Here is a 15,330-nt window from a genome sequence, read left to right on the forward strand (position 1 = left end):
AACGTTGCGTGAAAAAAGGATATTTTCGGGCCAAGACGTCTAGCCGTGGCCAACTCTTGTCCGGCTCACATAGATCCAGGGATGACTCTAATCAAATTCATTTCATCTCTACCTATAATAATAGGTGGAATATGATTAGAGGCATTCTTAATAAACACTGGCCGATACTCAAAACTGAACCTGTTTTTGGTGAATTACTTCCCGCGAGACCATTAATGACCGCAAGAAGAAGCAGTAATTTGAGGGACATGCTAGTTAAGAGCCACTATGTGGCTAGGCCTTCATTTCCTTTTAACATTGGAAAACCATGTTAGGGCTGTTTTCCTTGTGGGTCCTGCTTAGCTTGCCGCAATTTGGTGCGGGCCAAGGATTTTTGTACAACTGATGGTACTAAAACTTTTCAAATCAGAGAATACATCTCATGTAGTAGTGATTTTGTTGTCTACTACGCAACATGTCCCTGCAGGATGATTTATGTAGGACTAACATCTAGAGAATTGCGTGTCTGTGTCAGGGACATTAAGGCAGCCCAAACTGTGGTAGACATTGCATCCCTAAAGACAATTCCCCACCATTTTAGGCTGTGCATTGCCTGTGATTCTGATCTCCTTAAGATAAGAGGTATTGACCGAATACATAGTGGCATTAGAGGAGGGGATCTGAACGCAGGTTGGCACAGCTTGAATGTAAATGGATCATCAGGCTCAATACTATGATCCCTTTGGGTCTTAATGAAAAATTAAGCTTTTCTTCATTTTTGTGATGTATTTTTGCGCTTTGTCTCTTCCCTTTTTCAATGTAGTTCATCTGTTTTTTGTTTTTTTCTTACATTATTTTAATTATGTGTTTTTGTGTTTTTTATTATTTCCTAGTAGCGGATGTTATCTCAGCATCTAACCTGTGCCCTTTGAATCTCTACATATAATATGGCTATTCTGACACCCATGGATTTTGTGTTCGATCAATTTCCTGAGCTTTTGGATTAACACTCTCAATGGATGAAGCACGCAGTTATGCATTTATTAATTTTAAAGTGATAAGGATTAATTGTTATTTAATAATGAACTGTTTTAATTACATGCATATATGTACATTTTTTTTTGCAAATTTATTGATCACCCCATGCGCCCTTCTCTTTGCCCATAAGTAAGATGGTGTTATGATCATTTTACATTTGTATGCTGGGCACTCTTTCCCACTGCGGGTAGTGTATGTCGATGGCCGTCCTCCAGTGTGAGTCACTGATGGCGTCATTAGGGGGCGGATGTTGTCTGTGATGGATGGAATACTAATTTCCCCATCCACTGCCTCCTGACGCTAGATGTGACATCGCGCTCCACACGCTCACAGGACGTGGTGTGAAGCTTGTCCATCATACTGGGCCTTCTGATGCAGGATGTGACGTCAGGTTCGGGTTATCCCACCTCCCCATACTCACATGATACCTTGGAAGCGTTGTCTATCATACTGAGCTTCTTGGCACCGGATGTGACGTCAGGTTTGGGTTATCCTGCCTCCCCATCCTCACATGATGCATTGGAAAGCTTGTCTATCATACTGCGCTTCTTAAAATACACAACACATACAGAACCTTGTGGCTTTTGACACTTGTTTGCTATTGAGGATCTAGCCTTTTTTCAAACTAATGTTGAGAATTATGGGAGTGAAGAAAAACAGGACTCCAGTGAGGACAATCAAAATTTCAAATCAAGGAATGGTGAAAACCTTGTAGCTTGTCTATCCTTAAATATCTATGATGAATATGCTGATAGTATCTGCACAACATGGTTGTTGTACTATTGTTCTCTTGGGTAGATCCAACTGAAAACGAGAGTAAATTGATTTAGTTCCCTCTTATACTACTGGTAGGACTTTTAATAATTGGAACATCACCTATTATTTCTGAGAGAACAACACAAGCTGAAGAAAAAAAACTGTTCTGACTCAAAGAATGGGAGTAACCCTTGCAGTTCATGTACATTAGGCCACCATGATTTTGCAACTCCATGATCATCATGCAATTCTACTCTTTTGTAGACCAAACACAAAAAAGGAGCAATAATCATGATATTATGATAGGACTACTAATACAGAACTTAATTTTCATGTTCGTACTATTGCATGTCTTCAGGTTGTGCTCTTGCCTGCCATTTTTTCTCTGGGTCTGAACACTAAGGGCTCAAACTAGAAGGGGGCGAAGGAAGCCTAGGCCATCGACAGAAAAGGAAAGGGAACTTTCGAGTCTGGTCACCGACCTCGAAAAGAGAGACCAGGTTCAACAATCGGAGATATCGATAGGTACTGTTCCTTGGCAGGACAATATTGGTGATGTGGGAAATTTGCGCATCATCAATTTGTCCACATATACACTCTCTGACATTGAAACCAAGCTACTTACCAAAGGACTCTCATTTTCACCCATGATGTGTCTGGACAAATTTGAGTTGACAAAAGACTTGTACCTTTTCTGCAGGCAACTAACTTTTAAAATGCTGTATCATCAGCCGTCCCTTATTGATGAACTCCCCGACCAAGACAGACAGGTTTTCCGTGACCTGTTGGACCTACTAACTGAAAGTGAGACCGGACAAACCAGGCACAGATTTACTGGTAGACTCCCATCACAGGCCACTCCCAAATTCTCGTTGTTTCCAGTAATACAAATATTTTTTGAGAAGACATGCAGTGATATTAGGGACCTGAGGGTCGATAAGTATCGGGGCAACAATCTAAGTGTGGCTGAGAGGCAAGCCCTATATGATTTAAAAAATAACGATGCCTTTGAAATTAAGGAAGCAGATAAGGGCGGAAATATTGTCCTATGGCCCAAAATGATGTATTGCCAAGAGGTAAGAAGACAGTTGGACAATAGCCATCATTACCAACTACTCCCCTCTGATCCTACCTTTATTTTTAAAGGACAATTGGACAGAATGTTAATGAGGGCTTTTTCCTGTGACATCATCAATAAGAAAGAGCTGGACTTTCTGACAACTATCCATCCTGTGGTACCGACATTGTATATGTTGCCAAAAATTCACAAGTCTATGACACACCCTCCAGGTAGACCTATCATCTCAGGGATGGGGAGTTTATATGAGAGGCCATGTTCTTATTTGGATTACTTTTTGCAGCCAATTGTACAGACCCTGGATTCGTTTGTCCGTGACTCAACACATTTGATACTTCTCCTGGAGAAATTGGATCTACCGGAGGGCGCCATCCTAGCAACACTGGATGTAGAAGCTCTCTATACCAACATTGATCACAGTCTAGGTTTGCATGCTGTGTCTTTTTTTCTGGAATGTCAGACTACGGGGGGAGAGGGGACATGATACCTTTATTCTGGAGCTTTTAAAATTCGTCCTAGAGAAGAATTATTTTGTTTTTGAAAGAGCATTCTACAAACAAGTATCCGGGACGGCTATGGGAGCCAAATGTGCGCCCTCCTACGCCAACCTCTTTATGGGGTGGTGGGAGGAGACACATGTGTATAAACAACATCTATTTAAGGAATCAGTCACCAAATGGCTACGATATATTGATGACATTGTGATCATCTGGTCTGGTACATTGGATAAACTTCATGAATTCATTGGTGGTCTGAATGATAACTGCTGGAATATCAAGTTGACCTCTTCCTTCTCTTTCAGCTCGGTGGAGTTTCTGGATTTAAAACTAATGATACACCAGAATCGTATAACCACCACTCTATTCAGAAAGAAAACCGCCACGAACAATGTACTACATTTTGACAGTTTCCATCCGGCACATCTACGACGAGGGATACCAAAAGGGCAGTTCTTGAGGCTTAGACGTAACTGTAGTCATATGGGAGACTTTTTACAAGAATCCCGACAGCTTACCAAAAGGTTCCATGAGAGGGGTTATCCAAAGAAGACCGTTTCAAGAGCCTTTGAATATTCGATGAACAAATCAAGAGATGATGCCCTCAGACCCCGGGTAAGGACGAATACACATAAGATCAGCCTTATCACGAGATTTAATAACCAATGGAGTGACATCTATCGCCTTTTGGGGAACAATTGGGGTATTCTACTCAGTGAACCCAAACTTAGGGGCTTCATTGGTGATCAACCTAAGGTGGTAGCCTGGAGGGCTAAGAACCTTAAGGACCATTTGTCAAACAGTCATTATAGGCGTCCTATGGCCAAACTAAGGTCAGGACATGATAACAGAGGAACTTTCCCCTGTGGGGGTTGTACGATTTGCTCTATTACTATTTCTAACCAAGCTGCTCTTTTGGTCCATCTACCCTTACAGCTATGGTCTAAGGCCTACTTTAACTGCCGCTCTCGGAACTTGGTCTACGCATTGGTTTGCGGTTGTAGAAAGATCTACGTTGGACAGACGACACAGGAACTGCGACGTAGAACACAGCAGCATTTATCGAACATATCTACCGCTCGGGTGGACAAGTCAAAGGGTAAGCCCATTTCATCGGTGGCAGCCCATTTCTTGGACTATCATGGGGGGTCTTCGGCCTCTCTACGAGTCATGGGCCTTGAGGGTGTACAGACTAACATTAGGGGTGGCAATATTACGGATGAATTACTTCGGCGAGAGGCTAGATGGATATTCTACCTTGACAGCCTCTCCCCTGCTGGTCTAAACGAGGAACTGCTATACACCGGTTTTTATAGGAGATCTTAAATTCGGTGTTTGATTGGTATGCGTTGTCACCCTTCTAATTTGATCCTTTTCTCCCACAGGTCTGTGCAATGAGAGAATGGCATTTTTGGGAGTCCCCTCTTCTGTCTGGCTTTTCAAAAAGCAAATCTACCAAAGATCAAGGAGCTCTCACTTGCTGTCTGTTTTCCTGATTTAAACCAACTGAGGAATAGGGATCATATGCTGTTAGTCCATTGCATTCCCTTCTCATTTATTATATCAGTCTTTATCCTGTTTATACCCATTTTCTCTTTTATACTCTGTTTATATTTTCAATGTCACTCTGAATTGTTGAATCTGGTGTGGCAAGATTGTAATACCCATTATATACTATGCTAAAGGGTGAATAAAATACTTAGGGTTACTCTTCGTATACATTGCATTAGGTTGCTGTTACAGCATTGTATACACATAAAGGGAAGAAAGGAAAAACCTCTTGCCATTTCTTAGAATTTTCTGCCTCTTTTTGAGGCACCTAGTTTGGAGTATGCTGCTGGTATGTTTCCTAAACCTTGCATTAAGATAGCCTCTACTGTATACTTTTTCACTGAGGCATGTAAGGTAACAATAGGTCCCTCGATTTTACCTATATATAGGGTCTCTCTATTGGGACTGTTCCCAATTTGCGTTTTATCGCTCTAGTATATAAGTGCTGTCTTTGTATGGCCACCCCCACATTTATATGTGGTCTGCATAATATACCGTAGCTACAAGTGACTCGGATGAGTACCTCATTCCAAGCTCCGTGTATTATCATCATGTATTATCACCATGTAAACTTGCGTCATACTATTTTCACTATGGAAATATTGTCTCTGTTTGGAGAGTTTTCTCATCCATATGTGCTTCACACAAATAATACATCTTGGACGTAGGAGATCTGGATGAGCATGTAAGAGAATCAAAAGTTTTTTCAACCTGGATTAGTATTTTATTGTAAGCTCTGGGTGTACTAATATCGTGCTGATTCGCGCTATATTATTTTGCTATACAAGTGTTGTTTTTTCCATTTACATACTGTATGCTCTGTACAATGTACTTTAGACGTAAGAGATCTTGATGAGCTTGTAGGGCAACAACAGGTTACCTGACTCTACCTATTTAGGGGTATTTGATGAGGACTACTTTAATACAGCCTTTGCATAGTAATTTTGTCAATTTATACGCGTCCTGTATGATATATGTACACGCAGGTGATCTGGATGAGCAGTCTGCCTTGAAATTCTATCTGCTAAAATATTCTGTTGATTTACGCTATACCACTTTTACATACAAGTGGAATTATTGTATTACATTGATAGTGTGACCCTTATATTTCTAAATAAAGGTGTTCTGTTCAAAAACGCTATGCAACGTACCCTTTGTGCCATGATATAAGGGTGCCATATCTTGGCGTTTGTACGGTTAATAATTGTGTTGACACATATGGGAGCGTTTGATCGGGATGACTTTTTCACCACATGAGGGCGCTGCCTGTTTAGCAATCTCCCTCATATTTTCGTCATCTGTGTAACTCCTCCCTTGGTGCTAACTGCTCTATCTGGTACGCTGTTTGCGTACACAACTTGGAGTAACCTTGGAGGATTAGCCCGTGCTGTGCTCTATGAGCGTAGACGCCGTCTGTGTTACGTCACAGACTCCTGTGGGTCATTTCCCCCCGCCCTGAGCGTGCTCTTCCGGGTATTACACCATGCGCCGAGACTCTGACTTTAACCGCTCTATTGCTGAGGGCTCCCAGCTGGTAATAATCTTCTCTTTATTTTCTAATGATTGTTGTATATAAATATCTGGTGTACACAGGGATGGGATACACTCACCTTGAGGAAGACACCTCGTGTGTCGGAACGCGTGGGTTTCTTTATGCCACCTGATGGGCTGCCTGTCTGACTGCTGACTGGGATGACTGGGTGACCGGACTCTGATACTTACCCTGATAGGGAAATGGTGATGTATAGCTATACTTTAATCAGGGCTAGTGCATCTCTCAGTATTTCACTTTTGATCTGCTAGAGCCACTGACTACTAGGATTAAACATATTCTTTGTGTGGTCATTTATTCAGGTATTATGCTTGATATGATATTACACTCTACCTGAGTATACTATAACCACTGTGTATCAGGTTTTGTTTTACATAACCTATGGTCTTACCTAAATGGAACAACCAGCAGCATACTACTACTAAATAGTGATTTATATGTGATTTGTATACTGTCCAGGCAGTTGGTGGACATATTGTGGACTATGGGACCTCTTGTTTGTTATAGTCCCTTGCCTTGTTTTTAAATGTTTTTATTGTGTGTAGTGTTTCATGACCTGATGTACAATAAAAATTCATGATTTTTTCACAATTACTAGTTATTAGTGTGGTGATCCTAAATTATTTCTTTGCATAGTCTTTCATCTATTTAGAAACTAAGGGCTCAAACTCACTTGCAAGAGACTTGCACAGTTCTCATGTGAGTCTCTTGCATGAAAGTGTGGCACTGCCTCCAGCACTCGGACTGGAGTGTGCGGCTACATGTATTTCTATGCAGCCAGTCCAAGTGCTGGCGGCAGTGCCAGGTTTTCATGCTAGAGACTCGCATGAGAATCATGCGGGTCTCTCACAAGTGAGTATGAGCCCTAAGAGATTTACTTTTCATCTATGTGTCATTATGATTATTGATGCTCATTGAGTCACAAAAGACAATCAAGATAAAAAAAAAAAGGATTTTGCATATGTGAAGCTAAAATGTGAGTGAATACTTGCCTGGCTTCAATTCAATTGCAACTTTAATCTCATGACTCCTTTTCATCACAATGTTATTTGAGGTTTTAACTTCACAAGAGTAATTCCCAGAATCTTGCAACTGGATGGATGAAATGTTATATTTATTGGATGAACTGAATCCTTGAATTTTCCATTCATCCATGTAGAAAGCAAACAGCAGGTCTTCATTCGGTCTGTGCTGGTTGAGACTCGTGTTACACATCAGCGTCATGCGATCACCCTCTTTCATTTGATTTGGACCCACACTTATAAGGGGATATGAGAATAATTCTATGAAATACAAAAAGGAACTCTCAGGTACCAAAATGTTGCTGATTTATTCACGAGCTGAACAGTAGAGACTTTGCCAAAAGTTTGATCGCTGGGGATAAACTGCCCGACAGCCACAATGCTTTTAATGGGATTGTCATGCATCATGCTCTTAATAACCATTTTATCTACAATCTTCGGCTTGGGGCAGAATTGCATGTGGCTAATCTACCAAATCACAAGAGGGTCACATACAGTATGTTTGGCTTCGTAGCATATTTATTAGAGAGGAGAATGCAAACATGACCGAACAAAAAAAGGGGGAAACACATGACTTGTGAGGGATATATTTACGTATCTGAACAGGAAGAGGAGAAACTCACAATTAAAACCCTCTCTAACAAGCCATAAAACTTACCTTTTATTACTACGTTTAAAATGCATAAGGAGTAATAAAAAATAATGTCCTTAATCTGCCTATTCTGAATTATTGTGAAGATTTTCAATTGACGGCAACCCAGAGTAACTAACTGACTGAATAGTACATACAATTTACAAGACAAGTTCACATGGGAGAACATTGTTTGAAAGGAATCTGTCACTCCTTTTTTCGAACATGAGCTGCCGGCACTGACATCAGGGGCTTATCTACAGTATTCTATAATGCTGTAGATAAGCCCCCGATGTAACCTGAAAAAGGAGTTAGATTATAGTCACCGAGGGGCGGTCCGGTATTGGTTCCAATGGGTGTTTGCGGTCCGGTGACTCCCATCTTCATACAATGCCGTCCTCTTCTTTCCTTCCCGTCGCGGCTCCAGCGCAAGCGCACTGCTCTGCCCTGTTGAGAGCAGAGCAAAATACTGCCATGAGCAGGCGCCGCACCTCTCCCGGCACCTGCGCACTGCAGGACTCTGCTCTGCCTCAAAAGAGCAGAGCAGTGCGCCTGTGCAGGAGCCACTGTAGGTAATAGCAGGTATGCAGGATGCAGTGACGAGACGCGAGACTGAGTTGTACTTTGAGAAGTAACTTTTATAAATTGAAGCCGCTAGCGCTATACTAAGCAACCAAAGCAAAGTAACAACAATTGTCCTCGCAGGGACTCAGGACAACCAAAGAGAACACGAATAACACGGCAAAGGCCGGTTACTATAGGGCCGTGGTATGGCCGACTACGGGTCCTTATATCCTATAGTGTTACTTATCCATCCTGACGTCCCTCAGTGTCTCTGATGAAGCTGCTTTGGTGTCGCAGCCGCTGGGCCCAGCTGCTGAAGATCTGGCGTAGTCTTCGGGCGCCCAAGCGCCCAAGAGGGGTTGGGGCACAACAGGCCCTGGGTGAGTCCTTTGATGAGGTAACCCCCTGTAAAGACAGCAGGGTTCCGCTCGTTAGCAGGTTCAGGGAGACTCCAGTCCCCAAGAAGGGGTATGTCGCAGTTACCATGAGTGGCGGTTGGTCGGCCACATGCACGCCCTGGGGCTGAGCAAAGAGTCTCTCTGTTGGTGAGGAGCAGGCCCCAACTGCCGACTGCAGCGGGGTGATGGCAGCTGCAGGCGATGATGGACAGGCCGCAGCCGCGGGCTGAAGCGGGGCGGCAGCATCTGCGGGTGGCAGTGGGCAGGCCGCAACCGCAGTGTGTAGTGAAGCGGCAGCGGCCGCAAGAGGCAGCGGACAGGCCCCAGATTGGAGTGAAGCGGCAGTCTCTTGTCGGTAAGCTCGGCGCCTCCTCCCCGAAGGCCACTGTAAATCGCCCCTCTGTTGCTGGTCTCCTCTCTGGTCACTGTTTGTCGCTCTGGCTCTGTCACGCCCCCACAGTCTCTTGCTATGTGTCTGCCGTTCTGCTAACTGACTCCCTTGCTCGCTCCCTGCCCCTTTTATACTCGCCTCTCCCCTTGCTGTCCTGTCACTCTCAGCCATCCACCTTCCTCCTCCGCTCCCCGGGTACAGTTCCCTTAGGAACCTAGATGGCGGTCCCCTTGGTTCCGGCCCAGACACTCTGCAGGGGCCCTCCTCCCTACACCACGACAGGAAGGAAGGAAAGAAGAGGAAGGCATCGTATGAAGATGGGAGACACCAGACAGGACAGCAACACACATTGGACCGGACCGGATGCCGGGGTGAGAATAATATAACTCTTTTCTTATCTTTCAGGCTACATCGGGGGCTTATCTACAGCATTACAGAATGCTGTAAATAAGCCCCTGATGTCAGTGTCGGCAGCTCATATTCGAAAAAAGGGGTGACAGATTCCCTTTAAAATGCATAAGAGATAATAAGATATTGTAATAAAAACTAAGTTTCATTGCTTGTTAAAGCAAACATGTTTTTTTAAGAATTTGAACAATTTGCAAATTACTTTGCAATTCATCTAATATTATGCCATTTACACATTGCATCAGCCAGGGAAGGTTCACACAACCTTATACAGACTATAAGAGGGATTATCATACCCTTTATAAAAGCAGAAGCAGGGAATGCAGCAGACATTTGTTGTGAATCTGTATAGAACAAGGACATGCCCGCTCACAGTTTAGCAAAAGAGATATGAGGAGAAAGTAATAAATCACTTAACTGTAGGGGGTCATACATGCTTTTCAGTGCAATTGGAGGCCTAGGATTACTTTCAATTTGCAGCAAATTGATTTGCTGCAAATCAAATCCCCCATGAAAGTTTATCAAACCTGACAAATTCAAAGCTTCAGTCATCTCGAATATTTATAAGAATATTTGTTTTTTATTTGCTTTGTGTCATTCAGAAATACAAGTCACTCAATAGCTGGGTACCCACCTTGTACTTGAATATATAACTTAGGACTTTCCTTTCTGATATTGCTGGGTAAGGTTTTTATGGCACAAAAATATTTTGCAGAATTCTCTAAATGAACGGGCTGAATTTCATATTTATTAGATGGACTGTATTTCTGAACATCTCGTCCATCTCTATAGAAGGCAAACAGCAGTGTTGTATGCTTTCGGAAAGGAGTAAGATCTGTGTGGCAAGTCAAGATCATTCTGTCACCTTCCATTGCTGGATTTGGTGTTACTCTTATTTTTGGGATGGAGAACAGCTCTGAAAAATTCATAAAAATTTAATTAAATTCATCCAGGAATTATCCAATGGCTGGATGTTCTAAAGTACAGAAATGTCCAAGAAGGATGGGAGGTTTTGATAAATTAAATTTTCACTACACAATTGGCAAGAATTCTAAAGGAAGGAAGAGTTAGAAGCATTAAAGAGACCTGTGTGGATGAACACAGAACTTAATCACTTGTTAAGAAAGGGAAAAAAAACGAATATAATTCTATTTGCCGGAAAATCAGGACAAGTGTTAGACATGCTAAAACCAGTAATAAAGTGAGGCTTGTAAGGAAGATCAAAATTATTTGATAAGGATTTTGGCGATATGTCAAAAGCAAAAGAAAAGTCAAAGATGCTATAGGATTGTTAAAGGATGCAAAGGGTGAAGTTATCAAAAATGATGTTGAGTGGGCCAAACATTTAAATTCCTATGTTGCATCTGTGTTCTCTAAGAAAACAATTATAACATCAACTGATCTTCACAGTGTCATCGAAGGAATAAAAGAATCCACATTATCCATAAACAGAGTGATGGCGAGGGAACAATTAGCTAATTTACATGAATTGAAATCTCCTGGTCCAGATAAATTATATCCTGGGATAGTGAAAAATCCTGGAGAACATGAGAAGTCTCAGAAGATTCGAGAAAGGAAAATGCTGTCCCTGCCTTCAAAAAAGGAAAGAAGACAGAGCCAGTAAATTACAGGCCAGTGAGCCTTACTTCTATACCAGGAAAAATTTTTGAACAAATTATTAAACAGCATGTATGTAAGTACTTTTATAAGAATACAGCAATTATCCAGAGCCAGCATGGGTTTGTAGCAAACAAGTCATACCTGGCTAATGTATTTTCCTTCTATGATGGAATCACTGACTGGGTGGATCAGAAAATGCGGTAGATATAGTATTTCTCAACTTCAGCAAAGCAATTGATTAAATAATCCTTATTTAAATAATGAGCGAATATGGGATTGACAAGGCTACGATTAAGTGGATTCATAACTGGCTCAGTGATCGCACTCAAAGATTGGTAATAAATCCAATTGGAAGAGTGTTCCAAGTGGGGTACCACAAGGTTCTGTCCTGGCACCAGTGTTGTTCAACGATTTTTTAAATGATCTACAAAATGGAACCGAAGGTAAAATACTCAAATTTGCAGATGACGCAAAGCTAGGAGGGATAGCTAACACTAGAGAAGACAGAGCAAGGATTCAGAAGGATCAAGATAAGCTTGAACAATGGGAAGCTACTAATAGAATGGTATTTAACAAAGAAAAATGCAAGATTCTGTATGTGGGCAAAAAAAAGGTTACATCTACAGAATGGGAGGAATAGAACTAAGCAACAGCATCTGTAACAAAAACCTGGGTAAACTAATAGATCATATACAGCACATGAGTCAACAGTGTGATGCAGCAGCAAAAAACACAAACCACAGTTATAGGATGTATTAAGACAACCATAGAGTCTAGATCACATGAAGTAATTATCCCCCTCTAGGCCTCCTTGGTCATGTCTCATCTGTAATATTGTGTCCAGTACAGGGCACAACATTTTAAAAAAGACATAAAAACTCAAGAACATTCAGAGAAGAGCTACCAGGATGGGAAGCCAACTGCAAAGTATGTCCTAGAGGGAATAGTTAAAGGATCTGGGAATGTTTAGCTTGTGTAAAAGAAGGCTAAGAGGAGACTTAATAGATGTCTACAAATATCTGAAGGGCTGTCACAGTGTTGGAGGGATCATCATTATTCTCATTTGCACATGAAAACAAGAAGCAATGGAATGAAACTGAAAGGGAGAAGATACAGATTAGATATTAGAAAAAATAATTTGAGAGTGAGGGTGATTAATGAGTGGAACAGGTTGCCATAAGAGGTGGAAAATCAAATTTCTGTGCCAAATTCCACAAAATCTGCAAAGTTAAAATTTTGGAAGATTCGTTCATCTCTAATGGGGATTTATAAATGTTGTGTAAAGATTGGATATGGGGTGTTAAAACCACTTTAGTGGATATTAGGTACCTAGGTCCAAAGCTGGTCTTTACAATGTAGATATTACTCAACCATTTACCTCTGATATGAATAAAGGATTCATCAGCGTAAGTTGCAACGCGTGATTGCTCGGCTTTCTTCACACATCTGTATCTTCCAGCCATATCTATTTTAATATTTTTCAAGAGTAGTCCCGTGTCCCCAACTGAAGGTTTAAATTCTGTTTGGTCCTTGTAAAATATTGTACGTCGCACTGAGTAGCCTGGCCAGCTGTGACATCTCAGAAACACGTCATCCCCTTCATACACCAAGGCTGGAACTTGTAAGATGAGATAACCTGAAGTCAAAAAGATGCATTCAGAGAAGTTCTTTGGTGTTACCATATTAAACCTTAGCACTGCATAGTTACGCGGGAGCCGTAGATAACTTGACTTACACTAAACTACCATAACACTTTCTTGATGCCAGAGTCTTGTCAAACAGTTTGGTTGCTAGAGATACATTGCCAAACAACCTTAAGCTTTTTATAGGGATCATCAAGATCCAAGTCCCTTTTAATTAGTACATAATGCATCAATTTCAAGGATAAAGTTCTCCCAAGCTTGGCCAAATGAGTGCCAAGACTTTATCACCATTGGAGTCAAATATTTAAGAAGAACTTTTCTTGGAAGTTTATTGAGAGAGGCCATGCATTACCATAGGAGTCAGTGATAAGTGGTCATAAAGGAGCGCTTAGGAAGCAACCCAGGGGCAGACAAGGATCTCAGGTCTCCACCGCAGCTCCAGTCAAAAACCTCCAATGGAGGATAGGAGCAATGAGAAAATGGAAAACTTTCTTAGGAGCGCAGGAAGGAGACTCAGACAAGAGATGGGTTTAAACCCATCTCTTGTCTGAGTCTCCTTCCTGCGCTCCTAAGACCGTTTTCCATTTTCTCAATGCATTACCATAGGTCACATTTAAGGCCATACGCACCATTGAGGTAGTGATGTGGTTGCTATAAGACGCTTTCATAGAGTACACATCCTTAGTTGGTTTCAGGTTATTTTCGATAAAAATACTGAAGAGATATCAGTTGAATGTGATTCATAGCACCTGGTGAAACCCAAATGCCCCTGATATCAGAATACGCCACCTTTAAGAAGTATATGGCTCATAAAAAGCAGCAAGAAAAAAGGTTTGCTGGACTGACCAAATGTACTTAGTGTATACTCCACTAAATATTATGTAGGAGCCACATCACTGCTGCCCTGCAGCATACACAGGAAAATTCAAGGGAAAGTAATTGGAAAAACTTGGGGAAGAACACAGCACAATAGGGCTTCATCCTCGAAAGATAAGGGTGTTAAATAAGGTTGTACTAACCTGATTTGATTGTGCATACACAACATTTAGATGTAGGTGTTCTTTCTTGACCTGATGAAGAAGTCTGTAATACTTTGAAACATGTTGACTGAATAAAGAAAAACTGCAAATACTTTCTGTCTGGACTTGGATTTATTATATGAGATAACAGCAGCTCAGATCATCCTCAAATTCTCTTGAGGTAAAGGAATTGGCACTACCAGGATAGACATAAAACAGGATTTTCTTTATTAATCTCTTCGTTAAAAATATCACATGTGTATTAGGCGTCGTGTTTTCTTCCCCTGCACAGGAGGAATCCCGAGCTTTGCCTTCTGCGGTCTGCCATTAATTCCTGGCTGCAGAGAAGGCTGCTCAGCAGAGACGTGAATCCCGGCATCTTGCTCAGCCTAGTGTTGTCGGTTTGGTTGCTGCTGCCACCTCTGGTTCAGCTATGGCAATCCACACTAGCCAGCAGCGAGCAGATCCTGGGACTAAGTCCTTCTTTCGGCCTATTGAGCATGCCCGTGGTACAACCTCTCATTTGAGGCCGGAGGTCACATGCTCAGGTCCTATTGCTGCTCCGATTGGATCACTAAGAAGGTGCCAGAAGGCTGCAACTATAAAAGGCTCGCATGCCCACCTGGTCATGCTCTAGTATAAAAAAAAATCTATACTCGTGTGTGTTATGATGGATTCATGTTTCTGGTGACTGACTCCTTATTACTCCCTCCCTCTGGTTGTGCGTGTAGTAGGGTCTTTTAGCTGACTAGCGCCAGACTGAGCCATCCAGGCACGAGCATATTGCGTTGAGTAGCAGCTATAGCCCGTGCGGCGCCAATGCGCAATTAGTGCGCTTTCCTAGCCACAGTTAGGGGAGGTTAGTGGCGTCCGCCTGAGTGGTACTGTTCGCAAGTAGCACACTAATCTATTAGCGCAGTCTCTCCCTGGCACCACAGTTGTGGCGTAGTGCCACCGCCAAGGTCTGAGAACCTCAAACAGGCTACGGTATTTATGTTGCACTTTAGGTAGACTATGTGAAGTAACAGAGTCTGCCTCCGTACACAACGGGTGATGTTAACCCGTGTGCGTTCTACTATTACACCGCCTTATAGTGTCCGCCATTATCTGGCAGCAGGTAACATCTCTGCACGGTGGACCCCGGGCTGCCAACGCACCCTGTGGTTACGTCTTTATTATTTGG

The 15,330-nt window shown here is 42.1% G+C and overlaps 1 protein-coding gene across 1 annotated transcript in view; it reads right to left on the reverse strand.

The window, feature by feature from the left end:
* Positions 1–7,420: 7,420 nt before the first annotated feature.
* Positions 7,421–15,330, reverse strand: part of LOC141082669 (high affinity immunoglobulin gamma Fc receptor I-like) — a 58,184-nt gene continuing 50,274 nt past the window's right edge. The window contains exons 3-6 of the mRNA XM_073566618.1: positions 12,864–13,121; positions 10,500–10,781; positions 10,333–10,392; positions 7,421–7,734 (exon numbers count right to left, since the gene is read on the reverse strand). Coding sequence (XP_073422719.1) covers positions 7,421–7,734; positions 10,333–10,392; positions 10,500–10,781; positions 12,864–13,121 — 914 coding nt within the window. The remainder of the gene's footprint in view (positions 7,735–10,332; positions 10,393–10,499; positions 10,782–12,863; positions 13,122–15,330) is intronic.

This window comes from Dendrobates tinctorius, unplaced genomic scaffold (genome assembly GCF_039654945.1).
Source record: "Dendrobates tinctorius isolate UK_male_01 unplaced genomic scaffold, ASM3965494v1 ptg000019l, whole genome shotgun sequence".
NCBI classification, from domain to species: domain Eukaryota; kingdom Metazoa; phylum Chordata; class Amphibia; order Anura; family Dendrobatidae; genus Dendrobates; species Dendrobates tinctorius.